The sequence below is a fragment of the Oncorhynchus masou genome, chromosome 31, assembly GCF_036934945.1.
Source record: "Oncorhynchus masou masou isolate Uvic2021 chromosome 31, UVic_Omas_1.1, whole genome shotgun sequence".
In the NCBI taxonomy this organism is placed as follows: Eukaryota; Metazoa; Chordata; class Actinopteri; order Salmoniformes; family Salmonidae; genus Oncorhynchus; species Oncorhynchus masou.
In genome coordinates this window covers 92,787,461-92,806,187 of record NC_088242.1, presented here as the reverse complement: position 1 = coordinate 92,806,187, position 18,727 = coordinate 92,787,461, and the positions used below count along the sequence as shown (strand labels likewise).

The window sequence follows — 18,727 nt, the reverse complement described above, 5'->3', positions numbered from 1 at the left end:
GTGGTCTAAGGCACTGCACCTCAGTGCTAGATGTGTCACTACAGTCCCTGGTTCGAATCCAAGCTGTATCACATCTGGCTGTGATTGGGAGTCCCATAAGGGTGGTGAACAATTGGCCCAGTGTCATCTGTGTTTGGTCGGTGTAGGTCGTCATTGTAAATAAGAATTTGTTCTTAACTGACTTGCCTAGTTTAAAATTTTTTATGCATGTATACCACCGCACCTGCTCACACACAACACACACACACACACACACAAAATGTTGTTTAATTCCCCCAAGACTGACATTTCATACTCACATCACACTCTGTCACAGTGTGACGTGACCAATATCTACCACTCCAAACATTCACAATAACATTCTTACAACCATGGCTTTTGACCGACCTGTTACAGTGGTTTAACACAAAACGCATATCAGATCAAACCCATTCATTACACATGAATAAGTCCTATTCAGCCAGCAATACCAATTCACCAGAGACAATGTTACTTTGAAAATTAATCCAATCTTCAATTTAAAGCTGGATACATTTAGGGCTGGCACAATTACCGTACAACTGTGTAACTGACGGTTATAAATGAAGACCGTAAAACTGTCATGAAAATAAAATATTGGTCATAACCGTAATAATAAAATGTTTAAAAAAAATGTATATATCATTTGATTTTTTTGGGGGGGTGGAACGAACAGCTGACTGAAGACGGGACAGCCTGGCATTGGTGTGGTTGATTCCGTTTCTGTGGTAGCGTGGATTCTTGATGTGATTAAACTTGGTTGCTTCTTTGCTGAAACAAACAAGGTGTCGTAAGCAAACAGTCTACATGCCATGCTAATGTAGAAATGGTCATTTCAAGTAATGTTTAAGGTAGACACAGCAAAATGACCTTTGCCACTAGCAGCGCCGCAGATACTGAGATTAGTGAGATGCAAGACTTTGCTCCCACACAGTCACACGCAGTATCTGCCATGTACATTGGGTTCGCTTCGCGCTGTTAGAGCATGGTAGGTTCAGACCAAAACAGCTGAGAAGTTTAGCCTAGCCTTGCACTACAAAGGTCTTCATTTTTGTGTGACCCACAATGCTGTTTGCTTTCTGCATTTACGTCATATCGCTGAGTCTACCGGTTAACTGATGTGGCTCTGTTATGTCAGTTGAGTTTCATATTTAAAAAGAAATCACAGTACATATTGATGGGTACTCTTCCTGCTTTTACTTCCTACTTTGACTTCCTGCTTTGCTCCTATGGGTACACTCGCAATGGCCGCCAGTCCACCCATTATGCCATCATTGACTTGAATGAGGATGCCAGTTCTATTCATTCTATTTCAATGTAGCACCTGCAGTCAGGAGAGGAGGAGAGTGGAAAATGTGGCTACTTTGAAGAATCTCACTTTTTTTTGGTTACTACATGATTCCATATGTGTTATTTCATAGTTTTGACGTCTTCACTGTTATTCTACAATGTGGAAAATAGTCTAAATAAATAAAGAAAAACCCTGGAATGAGTAGGTGTGTCTAAACCTTTGACTGGTACTGTATACAAAAGTATGTAGACACACCTTCAAATTAGTGGATTCTGCTATTTCACCCACACCCATTAAATAGTACCCGCAAAATACCAGTCTCAATGTCAACAGTGAAGAGCGACTCCGGGATGCTGGCCTTGTCGGCAGAGTTCCTCTGTCCAGTGTCTGTGTTCTTTTGCCCATCTTAATCTTTTCTTTTTATTGGCCAGTATAAGATATGGCTTTTTTTTGCAACTCTGCCTAGAAGGCCAGCATCCCAGAGTCGCCTCTTCAGTGTTGGCGTTAAGACTGGTGTTTTGCAGGTACTATTTAATGAAGCTACCAGTTGAGGACTTGTGAGGCGTCTGTTTCTCAAACTAGACACTAATATACTTTTCCTGTTGCTCAGTTGAGCACCGGAGCCTCCCACTCCTCTTTCTATTCTGGTGAGAGCCAGTTTGTGCTGTTCTGTGAAGGGAGTAGTACACAGCGTTGTACAAGATCTTCAGTTTCTTGGCAATTTCTCGCATGGAATAGCCTTAATTTCTCAGAACAAGAATAGACTGACGAGTTTCAGAAGAAAGTGCTTTGTTTCTGGCCATTTTGAGCCTGTAATTGAACCCACAAATGCTGATACTCCAGATACAACTAGTCTAAAGAAGGCCAGTTTTATTGCTTCTTTAATCAGGACAACAGTTTTCAGTTGTGCTAGCATAATTGCAAAAGTGTTTTCTAATGATCAATTAGCTTTTTAAAATGATAAACTTGGATTAGCTAACACAACGTGCCATTGGAGCACAGGAGTGATGGTTGCTCATAATGGGCCTCTGTACGCTATGTAGATATTCTAGAAAAGAAATCAGCTGTTTCCAGCTACAATAGTCATTTACAACATTAACAATGTCTACAGTCGTGGCCAAAAGTTTTGAGAATGACACAAATATTAATTTTCACAAAGTTTGCTGCTTCAGTGTCTTTAGATATTTTTGTCAGATGTTACTATTGAATACTGAAGTATAATTACAAGAATTTCATAAGTGTCAAAGGCTTTTATTGACAATTACATGAAGTTGATGCAAAGAGTCACTATTTGCAGTGTTGACCCTTCTTTTTCAAGACCTTTGCAATCCGTCCTGGCATGCTGTCAATGAACTTCTGGGCCACATACTGACTGGTGGCAGCCCATTCTTGCATAAACAATTCTTGGAGTTTGTCAGAATTTGTGGGTTTTTGTTTGTCCACCCGCCGCTTGAGGATTGACCACAAGTTCTCAATGGGATTAAGGCCTGGGGAGTTTCCTGGACATGGACACAAAATATCAATGTTTTGTTCCCCGAGCCACTTAGTTATCATTTTTGCCTTATGGAAAGGTGCTCCATCATGCTGGATAACTGGATCACCAAACTGTTCCTGGATGGTTGGGAGAAGTTGCACCTCGGAGGATGTGTTGGTACCATTCTTTATTCATGGCTGTGTTCTTAGGCAAAATGGTGAGTGAGCACACTCCCTTGGCTGAGAAGCAAACCCACTGAATGATCTCAGGATGCTTTACTGGCATGACACAGGACTGATGGTAGCACTCACCTTGTCTTCTCCGGACAAGCTGTTTTTCCGGATGCCCCAAGCAATTGGAAAGGGGATTCATCAGAGAAAATGACTTGACCCCAGTCCTCAGCAGTCCAATCCTTGTACCTTTTGCAGAATATCAGTCTGTCCCTGATGTTTTTCCTGGAGAGAAGTTACTTCTTTGCTGCCCTTCTTGACACCAGGCCATCCTCCAAAAGTCTTCGCCTCACTATGCGTGCAGATGCACTCACACCTGGCTGCTGCCATTCCTGAGCAAGCTCTGTACTGGTGGTGCCCCGATCCCGCAGCTGAATCAACTTTAGGAGATGGTCCTGGCGCTTGCTGGACTTTCTTGGGCGCCCTGAAGCCTTCTTCACAACAATTGAACCACTCTCCTTAAAGTTCTTGATGATCTGATAAATAGTTGATTTAGGTGCAATCTTACTGGCAGCAATATCCTTGCCTGTGAATTCCTTTTTGTGCAAAGCAATGATGACGGCACGTGTTTCCTTGCAGGTAACCCTGGTTGACAGAGGAAGAACAATGATTCCAAGTACCACCCTCCTTTTGAAGCTTCCAGTCTGTTATTCAAACTCAATCAGCATGACAGAGTGATCTCCAGCCTTGTCCACGTCAACACTCACACCTGTGTTAAAGAGAGAATCACTGACATGATGTCAGCTTGGTCCTTTTGTGGCAGGGCTGAAATGCAGTGGAATTTTTTTGGGGGGATTCAGTAAATTTGCATGGCAAAGAGGGACTTTGCAATTCATCTGATCACTCTTAATAACATTCTGGAGTAAATGCAAATTGCCATCATACAAACTGAGGCAGTAGACTTTGTAAAAATTTATATTTGTGTCATTCTCAAAACCTTTGGCCACGACTGTACACTGTATTTCTGATCAATTTGATGTTATTTAATGGACAAAAAATGGGCTTTGCTTTAAAAAACAAGGACATTTCTAAGTGACCCCAAACCTTTGAATGGTAGTTGTATTATATATTATATATCTATTTTTTGGGGGGGTGGGGGGGATATTTGAATGGTTATTACAGGAACTGCGGTCATTTGGCTGGCCAATAACTGTCATCCAAAAATCCATGACCGTCACAGCCCTAGATAATACTAAAGCATGATAATCCTTAGGATTACAGTGAAGTCTAACATTGTGATCTACTCAGGAGAGGTGAAGTTAGTGGCCTTGTGACCGTAAGAGGGTTTGGGTGAGACACACAAACAGTACTCCCAATAGAGCTCTTTTCAAGTGATGCGCGGACTTCCCGACATCTAAGGTTCTCTAGCAGGATAGCTTGACAAACTGAACAGTGAGTGATGATGTGATGATCATGAAAACGCGCAAGACTGATGGCTATAGCTATTAGCAAGTCTATTATTCGTCTGGCTTTATCTAGCTCTATTTGTGATATTTTCTCGCCTCACTGGCATGCTAGGTAATCAATCCTCTGATGTCTGTGACGTTGTAGACGATAACCATCTGATCACGTGTTTCTTAATGAGGATCGGACCTTTTTTTCCAGTTTTCCCCCAAAATGACATACCCAAATCATCTAACTGCCAGTAGCTCACGACCTGAAGCAAAATATGCATATTTTTGATACTATTTGAAAGGAAACACTTTGAAGTTTGTGGAAATGTGAAATGAATGTAGGAGAATATAACACATTAGATCTGGTAAAAGATAATACAGAGAGAAAACCAACCGTTCTTTTGTATTTTGTTTTTGTACCATCATCTTTTAAATGCAAGAGAAAGGCCATAATGTATTATTCTAGCCCAGGCCGAATTTAGATTTTGGCCACTAGATGGCAGCAGTGTATGTGAAAGGTTTTAGACTGATCTAATGAACCATTGTATTTCTGTTCAAAATTTGGTATCAAGACTGCCCAAATGTGTCTAATTGGTGTAGTAACACCATACCTTTCAAGTTCATAACTGTACACTCTCCTCAAACAATAGCATGGCGTTCTTTCACTGTAGTAGCTACTGTAAATTGGAAACTGCAGTTAGATTAACAGGAATGTAAGCTTTTTGTCCGTATCAGATATGTCTTATGTACTGGGAAATGTTCTTGTTACTTACAACGCTAATCGCATTAGCCTACATTAGCTCAACCATCCCGAGGGGGACCCACCAATCCTGTAGAGGTTTTAACTTGCACAATCTGCATTTGAATTTGCATGCGATTGTATCCACTGCTAGGTAAACAAAGAGGTTTCTAATGACGAACTGCGCTCGCAACTTTTCATGACGCGACCTGGGAATTGGTCTATAATAATACAGTTCAAAATTCAAACTGAACGTGGGCTATTTTCAGATGCAAGTGTAACTTGAAAATCCATTAATGCTATTTTGATGTTGTGGAGTGGATGTGGACGTCAGGGAAGATTCAGCGTGGTAGCATTTGATATAGCCCCTAGCAGGCTTTCATCTAATCTTCGTATACACCTTCAGTGTGGAAGGTCTTGTCAGAAAGAGGCTTAAAGAAGGTGGAATTGGCACGTTTAAACAGTGGTGAAGATGTGAAACTGAAAGCCAATAATATTCAATGGTGCCCACGAGGGGTAGTGTCATTACAACCAAATTACCATGACAAGAAAAGTATGTGAACCCTTTGGAATTACCTGGATTTCTGCATAAATTGGTCATAAAATTTGATCTAATCTTCATCTAAGCACACTGTGTTTGTCTATATCCACAGTAAAACTAGTCCTAAATCGACATAACCTGAAAGGCCACTCAGCAAGGAAGAAGCCACTGCTCCAAAACTGCCGTAAAAAATACAGTTTGCAACTGCACATGGGGACAAAGATTGTACTTTTTGGAGAAATGTCCTCTGGTCTGATGAAACAAAAATAGAACTGTTTGGTCATAATGACCATCGTTATGTTGGGAGGAAAAAAGGAGGAATGGACCAAAATTCACCCAACTTATTGTGGGAGGCTTGTGGAAAGCAACCCGGAACTTTTGACCCAAGTTAAACAATTTAAAGACAATTCTACCAAATACTAATTGAGTGTATTGTAAACTTCTGACCCACTGGGGATGTGATGAAAGAAATAAAAGCTGAAATCAATCATTCTCTCTACTAGTTATTCTGCCATTTCATAATTCTTAAAATAAAGTGGTGGTCCAAACTGCCTAAGACAGGGAATTGTTACTAGGATTAAATGTCAGGAATTGTGAAAACTGAGTTTAAATGTATTTGGCTAAGGTGTATGTAAACTTCCGACTTCAACTGTAAGTGAAGCCTAGAAGTTGAATTGAGGCCTGGAAACCAAAGCTACATGTGATATTACAACAGAATGTGCTTTGAGGACATCTTGTTGAATTTCCAGTGACTTTAACCCAGCAGACATTGCGTGTGTGTGTGTGTGTGTGTGAGAGGCATTATTTTGTGGGTGTGTTGTGTGTCCATGCACATGTTTGTTTATTTCACATGTTGAATTGGGAATTCATTTATGCATGTGTGTGTCAGCGTTGGTTACAATAGTGCTGAACAGGGCAGGTGGGCAGGTGGTGGCTGTTGTAGAGCCTTCCATCCATGGCCAGACTTAGGGCCTGCATTCTGAGGTGGTGCCAAGCACTAAACAACAGGGAGCCAGTGCAGAACTCCACATTGTCATCACCGTCTCTGTGCCATTCACTGGGCCTCTCATTTAGGGCTGGGTGATATGGCCAAAACATCATATGATGTTTTTTATTATTAAACCATTTAAAATTTGTACTTTTTTTGTATTTTTCATGATATCCAATTGGTAGTTAGTCTTGTCCCATCGCTGCAACTCCCGTACAGACTCGAGAGAGGTGAAGGTCAAGAGCCATGCGTCCTCCGAAACACAACCCCGCCAAGCTGCCTGCTTCTTGACACTGCTCACTTAACCTGGAAGCCAGCTGCACTGGGATCGAACCCGGATCTGTAGTGATGCCTCTAGCACTGCGATGCAGTGCCTTAGAGCCCTGCGCCACTTGTGAGGCCTCATTTTTTGAAATGTTTACAGTATTTGAAGGTATTTTTATGTTTTTGAATAATGAGAGTAAAAAATTTGCTTCATGAGTAGTGCATGGGCCTTGGGTGCAACGCATGCAGTCGTGGAAAAAATATTTACACCCTTGTACTTTTTTCAAATAATGCATCATTTTGTCTAGAAAATTGTTGAAATTAAAACATATTTTGGTATCCACATATGTATGTCTTTGGTGTGCAGTTGAACAAAACAAAAACAATCTGAATAATTTACTAAAAGAAATCCTAAAATGTCCCGGACAATATTATTGGCACCTTTTAGAAGTAGTTTTAGAAATAATGAGATTTCAAGCAGGCGATTCTCATTCACTTTGGAATTGAACCCACCTATGGGGAGTTGAAGGCGCCTGCAGTTTTAAATTCACATATTCAACCAGTTTGAGTAGAGAAAAGGACAAATTTTCCTGTTTTTGTGTCACTGTGTACTGCAATGAGCATGGACAAAATAAAGAAAAACAGAAAATGATCTGAGGAGGTCAGACACAAGATTGTAGCCAAACATGGACAATCTGAAGGCTACAAGTCCATCTCCAGAGACCTTGATGTTCCTGTTTCCACCGTACGTAATGTTATGAAGACGTTTAAGGCCAATGCCATTGTATCCAACCTCACTGGACATGGCTGCAAGAGAACTTGATGGAAGATTGCAGCAAAGGATTGTTTGAATGGTGGAGAAAGCACCTCGGTCAACTGCCACACAGATTCAAGCTGACCTTCAGACACAAGTTACGACATTGTCTACTCGCACCATCCGTCGCCAACTCAATGAAAGGGGGTTATATGGTAGGAGACCCAGGAGGACCCCACCACTGAGAGAAAGACATAAGAAAGCCCGACTGTAATTTGTCAAAACACAACTGAACATGCCAAAAGTCCTTCTGGGAGAATGTCCTGTGGACAGAATGAGACCAAATTAGAGCTTTTTGGTAAAGCACACCATCTCTGTGTTTACAGAAAACAAAATGAAGCTTTTAAAGAAAATAACACCTTCCCTACAGTAAAACATGGAGGAGGTTCTGTGATGTTTTGGGGTTGCTTTGCTGCTTCTGGCACTGGGTGCCTTGAACTTGTGCATGGCATCATGAAATCAGGAGAATACCAAGGTATTTTGGAGCGCAGTGTCAGACCCAGTGTCAGAAAGCTGGGTCTCCATCGAAGGTCATGGGTCTTCCAGCAGGACAATGACCACACGCACACTTCAAAAAGAGCCCAGGAATGGTTCAAGACAAAACTCTGGACTGTTCTGAAGTGGCCAGCAATGAGTCCAGATGTAAATCCTATTGAAAACTTGTGGAGAGATCTGAAAACAGCAGTTAGGAGAAGGCACCCTTCTTATCTGGGAGAACTGGAGCAGTTTGACCAAGAGGAGTGGTCCAAACTGCCAGGACAGAGGTGCAGGAAGCTCATTGATGGTTATAGGAAGTAGAGGTCGACCGATTAATCGGAATGGCTGTTGAATTAGGGTCGATTTCAAGTTTTCATAACAATTGGAAATTGGTAATTTTGGACACCGATTTGGCAGATTTAAAAAAAAAAAAAAAAAAAAAAAAAATATATTTAAAATATATATATATATATATATATATATATATATATATATATATTATTATTTTACACCTTTTATTTAATCTTTATTTAACTAGGCAAGTCAGTTAAGAAAACATTCTTATTTTCAATGACGGCCTAGGAACGGTGGGTTAACTGCCTCGTTCAGGGGCAGAACGACAGATTTTCACTTTGTCAGCTCGGGGAACCAATCTTGCAACCTTACAGTTAACTAGTCCAATGCAATAACGACCTGCCTCTCTCTCGTTGCACTCCACAAGGAGACTGCCTGTTACACGAATGCAGTAAGCCAAGGTAAGTTGCTATCTAGCATTAAACTTATCTTATGAAAAACAATCAATCATTATCACTAGTTAACTACACATGGTTGATGATATTACTAGTTTTTCTAGCGTATTACTAGTTTATCTAGCGTGTCCAAATAAATAAAATAAAAATTTGCCGATTTACTCGGCATCGGCTTTTTTGGTCCTCCAATAATCGGTATCGTTATCAGCGTTGAAAAATCATAATCGGTCGACCTCTAATAGGAACACTTGATTGCAGTTATTTTTACCAAAGGCTATGCCTTTACATTAAGTTTAGGGTGTCAATAATTTTGTCAGTGCCATTGTCTGTTTATTTTTGGATTTAAATGGATATATTAAGTTCTGAATCATAACAACGGTTCTGTAATATTAACAGTGAAATAAAGAATTGTGGAGACCAAATACTTTGTTCAATTTCAACTTATTTTTAGGTGAAAATTGAGTTACTCGAGAAAAAAAAGTGCAAGGGTGCCAATAATTTTGGCCACGACTGTACATTCTAAGTGATTTCAACGAGTCTTTCTCCATTCTGATTGTTTTCTACTGTTCAAATAAGCTTCAATCAAAAATAATTGTATACATTTTCATAAATTTCTTTATTTCCTGCATTCATTTGAGATATTTTCCTTACTGCCATGTAGGGCTGCAAGATATGGGCAAAAAATCTAGGGCTTATTTTTAACCAAATGTTGCATTTGTGATTTGACTTCTGATTTTGATCAAAACACTTGGGTGAACTGTTGGAATCATGGAAAAATAATGATTTTTGTCACTTGTGCTCGCTCTTCGGCTTCTAGGTCCCCAGGCTGCTTATTATGGTGCATACCTGTCACCATCATTACGCGCACCTGCGTGTCGTCAGACTCACCTGGACTCCATCACTTCCCTGATTACCTTCCCTATATATGTCACTCCCTTTTGGTTCCTTCCCTATATATGTCACTCCCTTTGGTTCCTTCCCTATATCTGTCTCTCCCTTTGGTTCCTTCCCTATATATGTCACTCCTTTTGGTTCCTTCCCCAGGCATCATTGTTTCTGTTTCATGTCTGTGCATTGTTTGTGTTTTCTTGTTTTATGGTTCGTTTTGTTTATTGATTAAATCACTCACTCCCTAAACTTGCTTCCCGACTCTCAGCGCACTCGTTACAATTATTCTAATTCTATAGTTAGAAGATAATAGTGGGCACTTTGAGTACAATATTTGAAATGACAACGAATGAAAAATGCCAGGGAGGAGTTATTGTGACAGGGTAGGAACCAAGGTGTTGGTCAGTGTTTCCTAGGTTGACCCTATCATCTTTGGCTACATTAAACATTTTCTCTTAGGTACTTCATGTAGCTAACATATTCATGCTTCACCTATTCCTCTTTGATTTAGAATACACTGTTGCACAAACAACCTACTGATTTAGGCCTACCCCATCACTGGTATCAGGCTGTATAGTTAGCCACGTTTGGTCTCGCCATCACGGTTGACAACTCCATTGTGTCCTCCTCCCAGAGCGCTAAGAACCTTGGCGTGATCCTGGACAACACCCTGTCGTTCTCAACCAACATCATGGCGGTGGCCCGTTCCTGTAGGTTCATGCTCTACAACATCCGCAGAGTACGACCCTGCCTCACACAGGAAGCGGCGCAGGTCCTAATCCAGGCACTTGTCATCTCCCGTCTGGATTACTGCAACTCGCTGTTGGCTGGGCTCCCTGCCTGTGCCATTAAACCCCTACAACTCATCCAGAACGCCGCAGCCCGTCTGGTGTTCAACCTTCCCAAGTTCTCTCACGTCACCCCGCTCCTCCGCTCTCTCCACTGGCTTCCAGTTGAAGCTCGCATCCGCTACAAGACCATGGTGCTTGCCTACGGAGCTGTGAGGGGAACGGCACCGCAGTACCTCCAGGCTCTGATCAGGCCCTACACCCAAGCAAGGGCACTGCATTCATCCACCTCTGGCCTGCTCGCCTCCCTACCATTGAGGAAGTACAGTTCCCGCTCAGCCCAGTCAAAACTGTTCGCTGCTCTGGCCCCCCAATGGTGGAACAAACTCCCTCACGACGCCAGGACAGCGGAGTCAATCACCACCTTCCGGAGACACCTGAAACCCCACCTCTTCAAGGAATACCTAGGATAGGATAAGTAATCCTTCTCACCACCCCCCCCTTAATGATTTAGATGCACTATTGTAAAGTGGCTGTTCCACTGGATGTCAGAAGGTGAATTCACCAATTTGTAAGTCGCTCTGGATAAGAGCGTCTGCTAAATGACTTAAATGTAAATGTAATGTAAATGGTCTGACGCAGTACATTTATGAGCTAGCTACCTAGCGATTAGCATTAGCACCTAACACGATTTAGCCACAACTTGCTAAGAAAAGACAAACTAGCTGTTCGCAGATGTAAGAAACACGAACTAAGTGTAATTATAGAATGCTTGTGGATTTATATTAAGAAGCAAAGTGGAAACCGCATCCTAGTCATCAACATTGTTGCAGATGCTGCAGACTGAACCCAAGTGTCTTGTAGTCGAGCGACAACAAATGCGCTCGTTACGTGACGGGGCAGGGCTAGGTCTGTGGGCAGGGCTAGGTCTGTGGGCAGGGCTAGGTCTGTGTGGAAAGCGACATCGAGAGAGCTAGAGGAGAGAGAGAACTACACACGGCGTATCACATTTAAGAAACCAAACATTCAAATACCTTTTATAGAAGGTAAAAACACAAACCGGTCCGTGCATCAATACCGGTATATAGTAAAAGACGGTATACCGCCCAGCCCTACTCCCAGTCCACCACCACCACTGAATATGGGTTATTAGAATCAGAGAGAGCCTCATAAATGGAAATGGGAAAGGCAAAGGGGATACCTAATCAGTTGCACAATAATGCATTCAACCAAAATGTCTTCCACATATAGGATGTGGTATACATATAGGATGTGGTATAACCCAACCCCTCTGGATCAGAGGGGTGCGGGGGGACTGCCTTAATCACTATCTGCCCCCGAGAAGCAGTTGTTGGGGGTTAACGCCTTGTTCGAGAAATGTGTCATTTGAGTAGATTACAAAAGTAAACATTCCAGATTTAACCTTTTTAGGGCATACTTTTGAAGTCTGTCTTTCTAGAAATGTAGTGTTCCATTTTTGAGGATTGAATTAATTATTTTGCATTTCACAGGCGCAAATATGTTTAATTAAGCATGTGTGCATAATGTTATGCTTAATGGTTCAAATGGAATGAGCTTATATGTTGGCCAGTGAGACATGTAAGCTACTTTATAGTGTAAGGTAGCAGCAAGTCACCGGTAAGCTGACGTCAAAGGCTCTGCAGGGGGCTTGCTTCAGCATGTGTCATGACGGAAACAGCATTCCCAGACAGAAGTGTTGCTTTCTCCGCTGTCTTACCTTTGTCAGTGCGCTTCCTATCTGATGCAGACATATTTTTACATGTATTCTGCAGTGGAAATAGAATGGCAAACAGTCTTAAATAGAGCTTGGAATCGAATAGTTTTGGAATAAGAAGGTTGTACGTACAGTGGCATTCAAGTGAATATACAGTAGGTGTGTATTAAAATATATATATATATCAAACACCAGTCCGGACACCTGGTGAAGCAAGGACCCTGCAGAGCCTTGACTTGTAGTGCGTGTGCGTGTATGTGTGTGTGTGTGTGTGCTCACACACACACACTGCTCAAAAAATAAAGGGAACACTACAATAACACATCCTCGATCTGAATGAATGAAATATTCTCATTAAATACTTTTTTCTTTACATAGTTGAATGTGCCGACAACAAAATCACACAAATTATCAATGGAAATGAAATTTATCGACCCATGGAGGTCTGTATTTGGAGTCCCACTCAAAATTAAAGTGGAAAACCACACTACAGGCTGATCTAACTTTGATGTAATGTCCTTAAAACAAGTCAAAATGAGGCTTAGTAGTGTGTGTGGCCTCCACGTGCCTGTATGACCTCCCTACAACGCCTGGGCATGCTCCTGATGAGGTGGCGGATGGTCTCCTGAGGGATCTCCTCCCAGACCTGGACTGAAGCAGCCAAATCCTGGACAGTCTGTGGTGCAACGTGGCGTTGGTGGATGGAGCGAGACATGATGTCCCAGATGTGTTCAATTGGATTCAGGTCTGGGGAACGGGCGGGCCAGTCCATAGCATCAATGCCTTCCTCTTGCAGGAACTGCTGACACACTCCAGCCACATGAGGTCTAGCATTGTCTTGCATTAGGAGGAACCCAGGGTTAACCGCACCAGCATATGGTCTCACAAGGGGTCTGAGGAGCTCATCTCTGTACCTAATGGCAGTCAGGCTACCTCTGGCGAGCACATGGAGGGCTGTGCGGCCCCCTAAAGAAATGCCACCCCACACCATGACTGACCCACCGCCAAACCGGTCATGCTGGAGGATGTTGTAGGCAGCAGAACGTTCTCCACGGCATCTCCAGACTCTGTCATGTCTGTTGCCCTCCTACGGCCTCCTCCACATCTCCTGATGTACTGGCCTGTGTCCTGGTAGTGCCTCCATGCTCTGGACACTACGCTGACAGACACAGCAAACCTTCTTGCCACAGCTCGCATTGATGTTCCCTCCTGGATGAGCTGCACTACCTGAGCCTTTGTGTGGGTTGTAGACTCCGTCTCATGCTACCACTAGAGTGAAAGCACCGCCAGCATTCAAAAGTGACAAAAAAAAAAGTCACAAAAAAATACAGTTTTATATCTTTATGTTTGAAGCCTGAAATGTGGCAAAAGGTCGCAAAGTTCAAGGGGGCCGAATACTTTCGCAAGGCACTGTGTATATGGTACACAGTACCAGTCAAAAGTTTGGACACCTTTTCATTCCAGGGTTTTTCTTTATTTTTACTATTTTCTACATTGTAGAATAATAGTGAAGACATCAACACTAGGAAATAACACATGTGAAATCATGTAGTTACCAAAAAAGTGTTAAACAAATCCAAATCTATTTTATATTTGAGATTTTTCATAGTAGCCACCCTTTGCCTTGTAGACAGCTTTGCACATTCTCTCACAAATGTTATTTATTTTCCAATGTGGAACAAATAAATTCTCTAGCAGACTAATTGCTAAATTATCGAAATGGAACTTAAACACTAATCCAGGGTTGTGTTGCACCACATCTGCATTGCTTGCTGTTTAGGGGTTTTAGGCTGTATAGAACTTTGTGACATCGGCTGATGTAAATAAAGGGCTTTATAAATACATTTGATTGATTTGATTCTGGATAGAATGCTGCAAAAATGAAAGGGGCCTGGTGCTCCAAACATTCTGAAGAGTCCTCTGTGACCCACATTCAGGCTCCCCTAGGTAAAGGAAGTGGTCTCACACACACACACACACACACACAGCCTAGTGTTATAGTACAGTAACACCCTTCATTTGCACATCAAATCACATTCAAACAATCAATTGCCGGGCATGGAGCTAAAGCAGCACAGTGCAAAACACCAGGCCAGATTGAGTGGAAAAAGTCAGAGTCTATGGCCTTTTGAACCAGACGAGAGGGGATTGAAGAACCGGGCCTCCCCTAGTAGTGTCTGTGTCTGGGTAACGGCTGTCTGTATCTGGGTACAGGCTGCCTGTGTCTGGGTACCGGCTGCCTGTGTCTGGGTACAGGCTGCCTGTGTCTGGGTACCGGCTGCCTGTGTCTGGGTACAGGCTGCCTGTATCTGGGTACAGGCTGCCTGTGTCTGGGTACCGGCTGCCTGTGTCTGGGTACCGGCTGCCTGTGTCTGGGTACAGGCTGCCTGTGTCTGGGTACCGGCTGCCTGTGTCTGGGTACCGGCTGTCTGTGTCTGGGTACAGGCTGTCTGGGTACCGGCTGCCTGTGTCTGGGTACAGGCTGCCTGTATCTGGGTACAGGCTGCCTGTGTCTGGGTACCGGCTGCCTGTGTCTGGGTACCGGCTGTCTGTGTCTGGGTACAGGCTGTCTGTGTCTGGGTACAGGCTGTCTGGGTACCGGCTGTCTGTGTCTGGGTACCGGCTGCCTGTGTCTGGGTACCGGCTGCCTGTGTCTGGGTACCGGCTGCCTGTATCTGGGTACCGGCTGCCTGTGTCTGGGTACCGGCTGCCTGTGTCTGGGTACCGGCTGTCTGTGTCTGGGTACAGGCTGTCTGGGTACAGGCTGCCTGTGTCTGGGTACCGGCTGCCTGTGTCTGGGTACAGGCTGCCTGTGTCTGGGTACAGGCTGTCTGTGTCTGGGTACAGGCTGCCTGTGTCTGGGTACCGGCTGTCTGTGTCTGGGTACCGGCTGTCTGTGTCTGGGTACATGCTGTCTGGGTACAGGCTGCCTGTGTCTGGGTACCGGCTGCCTGTGTCTGGGTACCGGCTGCCTGTGTCTGGGTACCGGCTGCCTGTGTCTGGGTACCGGCTGTCTGGGTACATGCTGTCTGGGTACAGGCTGCCTGTGTCTGGGTACCGGCTGCCTGTGTCTGGGTACCGGCTGCCTGTGTCTGGGTACCGGCTGCCTGTGTCTGGGTACAGGCTGCCTGTGTCTGGGTACAGGCTGCCTGTGTCTGGGTACCGGCTGTCTGTGTCTGGGTACCGGCTGCCTGTGTCTGGGTACAGGCTGCCTGTGTCTGGGTACCGGCTGCCTGTGTCTGGGTACAGGCTGGGTCTGGGCTGCCTGTGTCTGGGTACAGGCTGCCTGTGTCTGGGTACAGGCTGCCTGTGTCTGGGTACAGGCTGCCTGTGTCTGGGTACCGGCTGCCTGTGTCTGGGTACCGGCTGCCTGTGTCTGGGTACCGGCTGCCTGTGTCTGGGTACAGGCTGTCTGGGTACAGGCTGCCTGTGTCTGGGTACCGGCTGCCTGTGTCTGGGTACAGGCTGTCTGTGTCTGGGTACAGGCTGCCTGTGTCTGGGTACCGGCTGTCTGTGTCTGGGTACAGGCTGTCTGTGTCTGGGTACCGGCTGTCTGTGTCTGGGTACAGGCTGTCTGTGTCTGGGTACAGGCTGCCTGTGTCTGGGTACCGGCTGCCTGTGTCTGGGTACCGGCTGCCTGTGTCTGGGTACCGGCTGTCTGTGTCTGGGTACCGGCTGTCTGTGTCTGGGTACAGGCTGTCTGTGTCTGGGTACCGGCTGTCTGTGTCTGGGTACAGGCTGTCTGGGTACCGGCTGCCTGTGTCTGGGTACCGGCTGCCTGTGTCTGGGTACCGGCTGCCTGTGTCTGGGTACCGGCTGCCTGTGTCTGGGTACCGGCTGCCTGTGTCTGGGTACAGGCTGTCTGTGTCTGGGTACAGGCTGTCTGTGTCTGGGTACAGGCTGTCTGTGTCTGGGTACAGGCTGCCTGGGTCTGGGTACAGGCTGCCTGTGTCTGGGTACCGGCTGCCTGTGTCTGGGTACAGGCTGTCTGTGTCTGGGTACAGGCTGTCTGGGTACAGGCTGCCTGTGTCTGGGTACAGGCTGCCTGGGTCTGGGTACAGGCTGCCTGTGTCTGGGTACCGGCTGCCTGTGTCTGGGTACCGGCTGCCTGTGTCTGGGTACAGGCTGCCTGTGTCTGGGTACAGGCTGTCTGGGTACAGGCTGCCTGTGTCTGGGTACAGGCTGTCTGGGTACCGGCTGCCTGTGTCTGGGTACAGGCTGTCTGTGTCTGGGTACAGGCTGTCTGTGTCTGGGTACAGGCTGCCTGGGTCTGGGTACAGGCTGCCTGTGTCTGGGTACCGGCTGCCTGTGTCTGGGTACAGGCTGTCTGTGTCTGGGTACAGGCTGCCTGTGTCTGGGTACCGGCTGCCTGTGTCTGGGTACCGGCTGCCTGTGTCTGGGTACAGGCTGTCTGTGTCTGGGTACAGGCTGCCTGTGTCTGGGTACAGGCTGCCTGGGTCTGGGTACAGGCTGCCTGTGTCTGGGTACCGGCTGCCTGTGTCTGGGTACCGGCTGCCTGTGTCTGGGTACAGGCTGTCTGGGTACAGGCTGCCTGGGTCTGGGTACAGGCTGCCTGTGTCTGGGTACCGGCTGCCTGTGTCTGGGTACAGGCTGTCTGGGTACAGGCTGCCTGGGTCTGGGTACAGGCTGCCTGGGTCTGGGTACCGGCTGCCTGTGTCTGGGTACAGGCTGCCTGTGTCTGGGTACCGGCTGCCTGTGTCTGGGTACAGGCTGTCTGGGTACCGGCTGCCTGTGTCTGGGTACAGGCTGTCTGGGTACAGGCTGCCTGGGTCTGGGTACAGGCTGCCTGTGTCTGGGTACCGGCTGCCTGTGTCTGGGTACAGGCTGCCTGTGTCTGGGTACCGGCTGCCTGTGTCTGGGTACAGGCTGTCTGGGTACAGGCTGTCTGTGTCTGGGTACAGGCTGCCTGTGTCTGGGTACAGGCTGCCTGTGTCTGGGTACAGGCTGTCTGTATCTGGGTACAGGCTGTCTGTATCTGGGTACAGGCTGCCTGTGTCTGGGTACAGGCTGCCTGTGTCTGGGTACCGGCTGCCTGTGTCTGGGTACAGGCTGTCTGGGTACAGGCTGTCTGTGTCTGGGTACAGGCTGCCTGTGTCTGGGTACAGGCTGCCTGTGTCTGGGTACAGGCTGTCTGTATCTGGGTACAGGCTGTCTGTGTCTGGGTACAGGCTGCCTGTGTCTGGGTACAGGCTGCCTGTGTCTGGGTACAGGCTGTCTGTGTCTGGGTACAGGCTGCCTGTGTCTGGGTACAGGCTGTCTGGGTACAGGCTGTCTGTGTCTGGGTACAGGCTGTCTGGGTACAGGCTGCCTGTGTCTGGGTACAGGCTGTCTGGGTACAGGCTGCCTGTGTCTGGGTACAGGCTGTCTGGGTACAGGCTGCCTGTGTCTGGGTACAGGCTGCCTGTATCTGGGTACAGGCTGTCTGTGTCTGGGTACAGGCTGCCTGTGTCTGGGTACAGGCTGTCTGTGTCTGGGTACAGGCTGTCTGGGTACCGGCTGCCTGTGTCTGGGTACCGGCTGTCTGTATCTGGGTACAGGCTGTCTGTATCTGGGTACAGGCTGTCTGTATCTGGGTACAGGCTATTTCCCCTCCACTCAGGCCAAAGCAGCCCCATCCACAGGATGTCCGTGTTTATTCGAGCCAAGGGAAGTGCTCCTCTGAAAGTTTGTCTCTGTGTTTTGCAGGTATCAACTCGTCTGTGTGTGTGTTTTTTTTTTTTACAAACCCAGTATTCCTGAACACATCACAGAGGGACAATGAGTGAGCTGGAACAGTTACGGCAGGAAGCAGAGCAACTACGCAATCAAATCCGGGTATGGTGTGTGTGTGTGTGTGTGTGTGTGTGTGTGTGTGTGTGTGTGTGTGTGTGTGTGTGTGTCTCTGATTCCTTGACTCGAGAAATCTAAACCGTAAAGATCTTTGCAGAATAATGTTTCAGATAAGCATTCGATGCCATTCCTTGGCATCTATCTTTCAGCCATTCAAATCATAGTATATTCATACTGGAACTGCTGTCTGATATACTCTGTTTCCTTAGCACCTTATATGTTAGCACCTTTCAGTCTCTCAAAACTCTGACCTTTGCCATGTTGTTTTTTTACAGGATGCTAGGAAAGCCTGTAGTGACTCCACTCTTTCACAGGTAAAGGATTCAACAAATTGAGATTACACATTTACTTACAGTTTAAGTCGGAAGTTTACATACACTTAGGTTGGAGTCATTTAAAACGTATTTCTTTCAACCACTCCACAAATTTCTTGTTAACAAACTATAGTTTTGGCAAGTCGGTTAGGGCATTTACTTTGTGCATGGCA

At 45.7% G+C, this 18,727-nt stretch overlaps 1 protein-coding gene across 4 annotated transcripts in view; it reads left to right on the top strand.

The window, feature by feature from the left end:
- The window catches only part of LOC135524755 (guanine nucleotide-binding protein subunit beta-4), a 49,870-nt gene that overhangs the window by 16,387 nt on the left and 14,756 nt on the right, over positions 1 to 18,727 (top strand). For 2 of the 4 annotated variants that reach the window (XM_064952559.1, XM_064952558.1), the window contains exons 2-3: positions 18,142 to 18,225; positions 18,516 to 18,554. In XM_064952559.1, coding sequence (XP_064808631.1) covers positions 18,169 to 18,225; positions 18,516 to 18,554 — 96 coding nt within the window. In that variant the 5' untranslated portion in view covers positions 18,142 to 18,168. Of the gene's footprint in view, positions 1 to 18,096; positions 18,226 to 18,515; positions 18,555 to 18,727 lie in introns of all 4 variants that reach the window. The other 2 variants (XM_064952557.1, XM_064952556.1) reach the window with 1 other exon arrangement.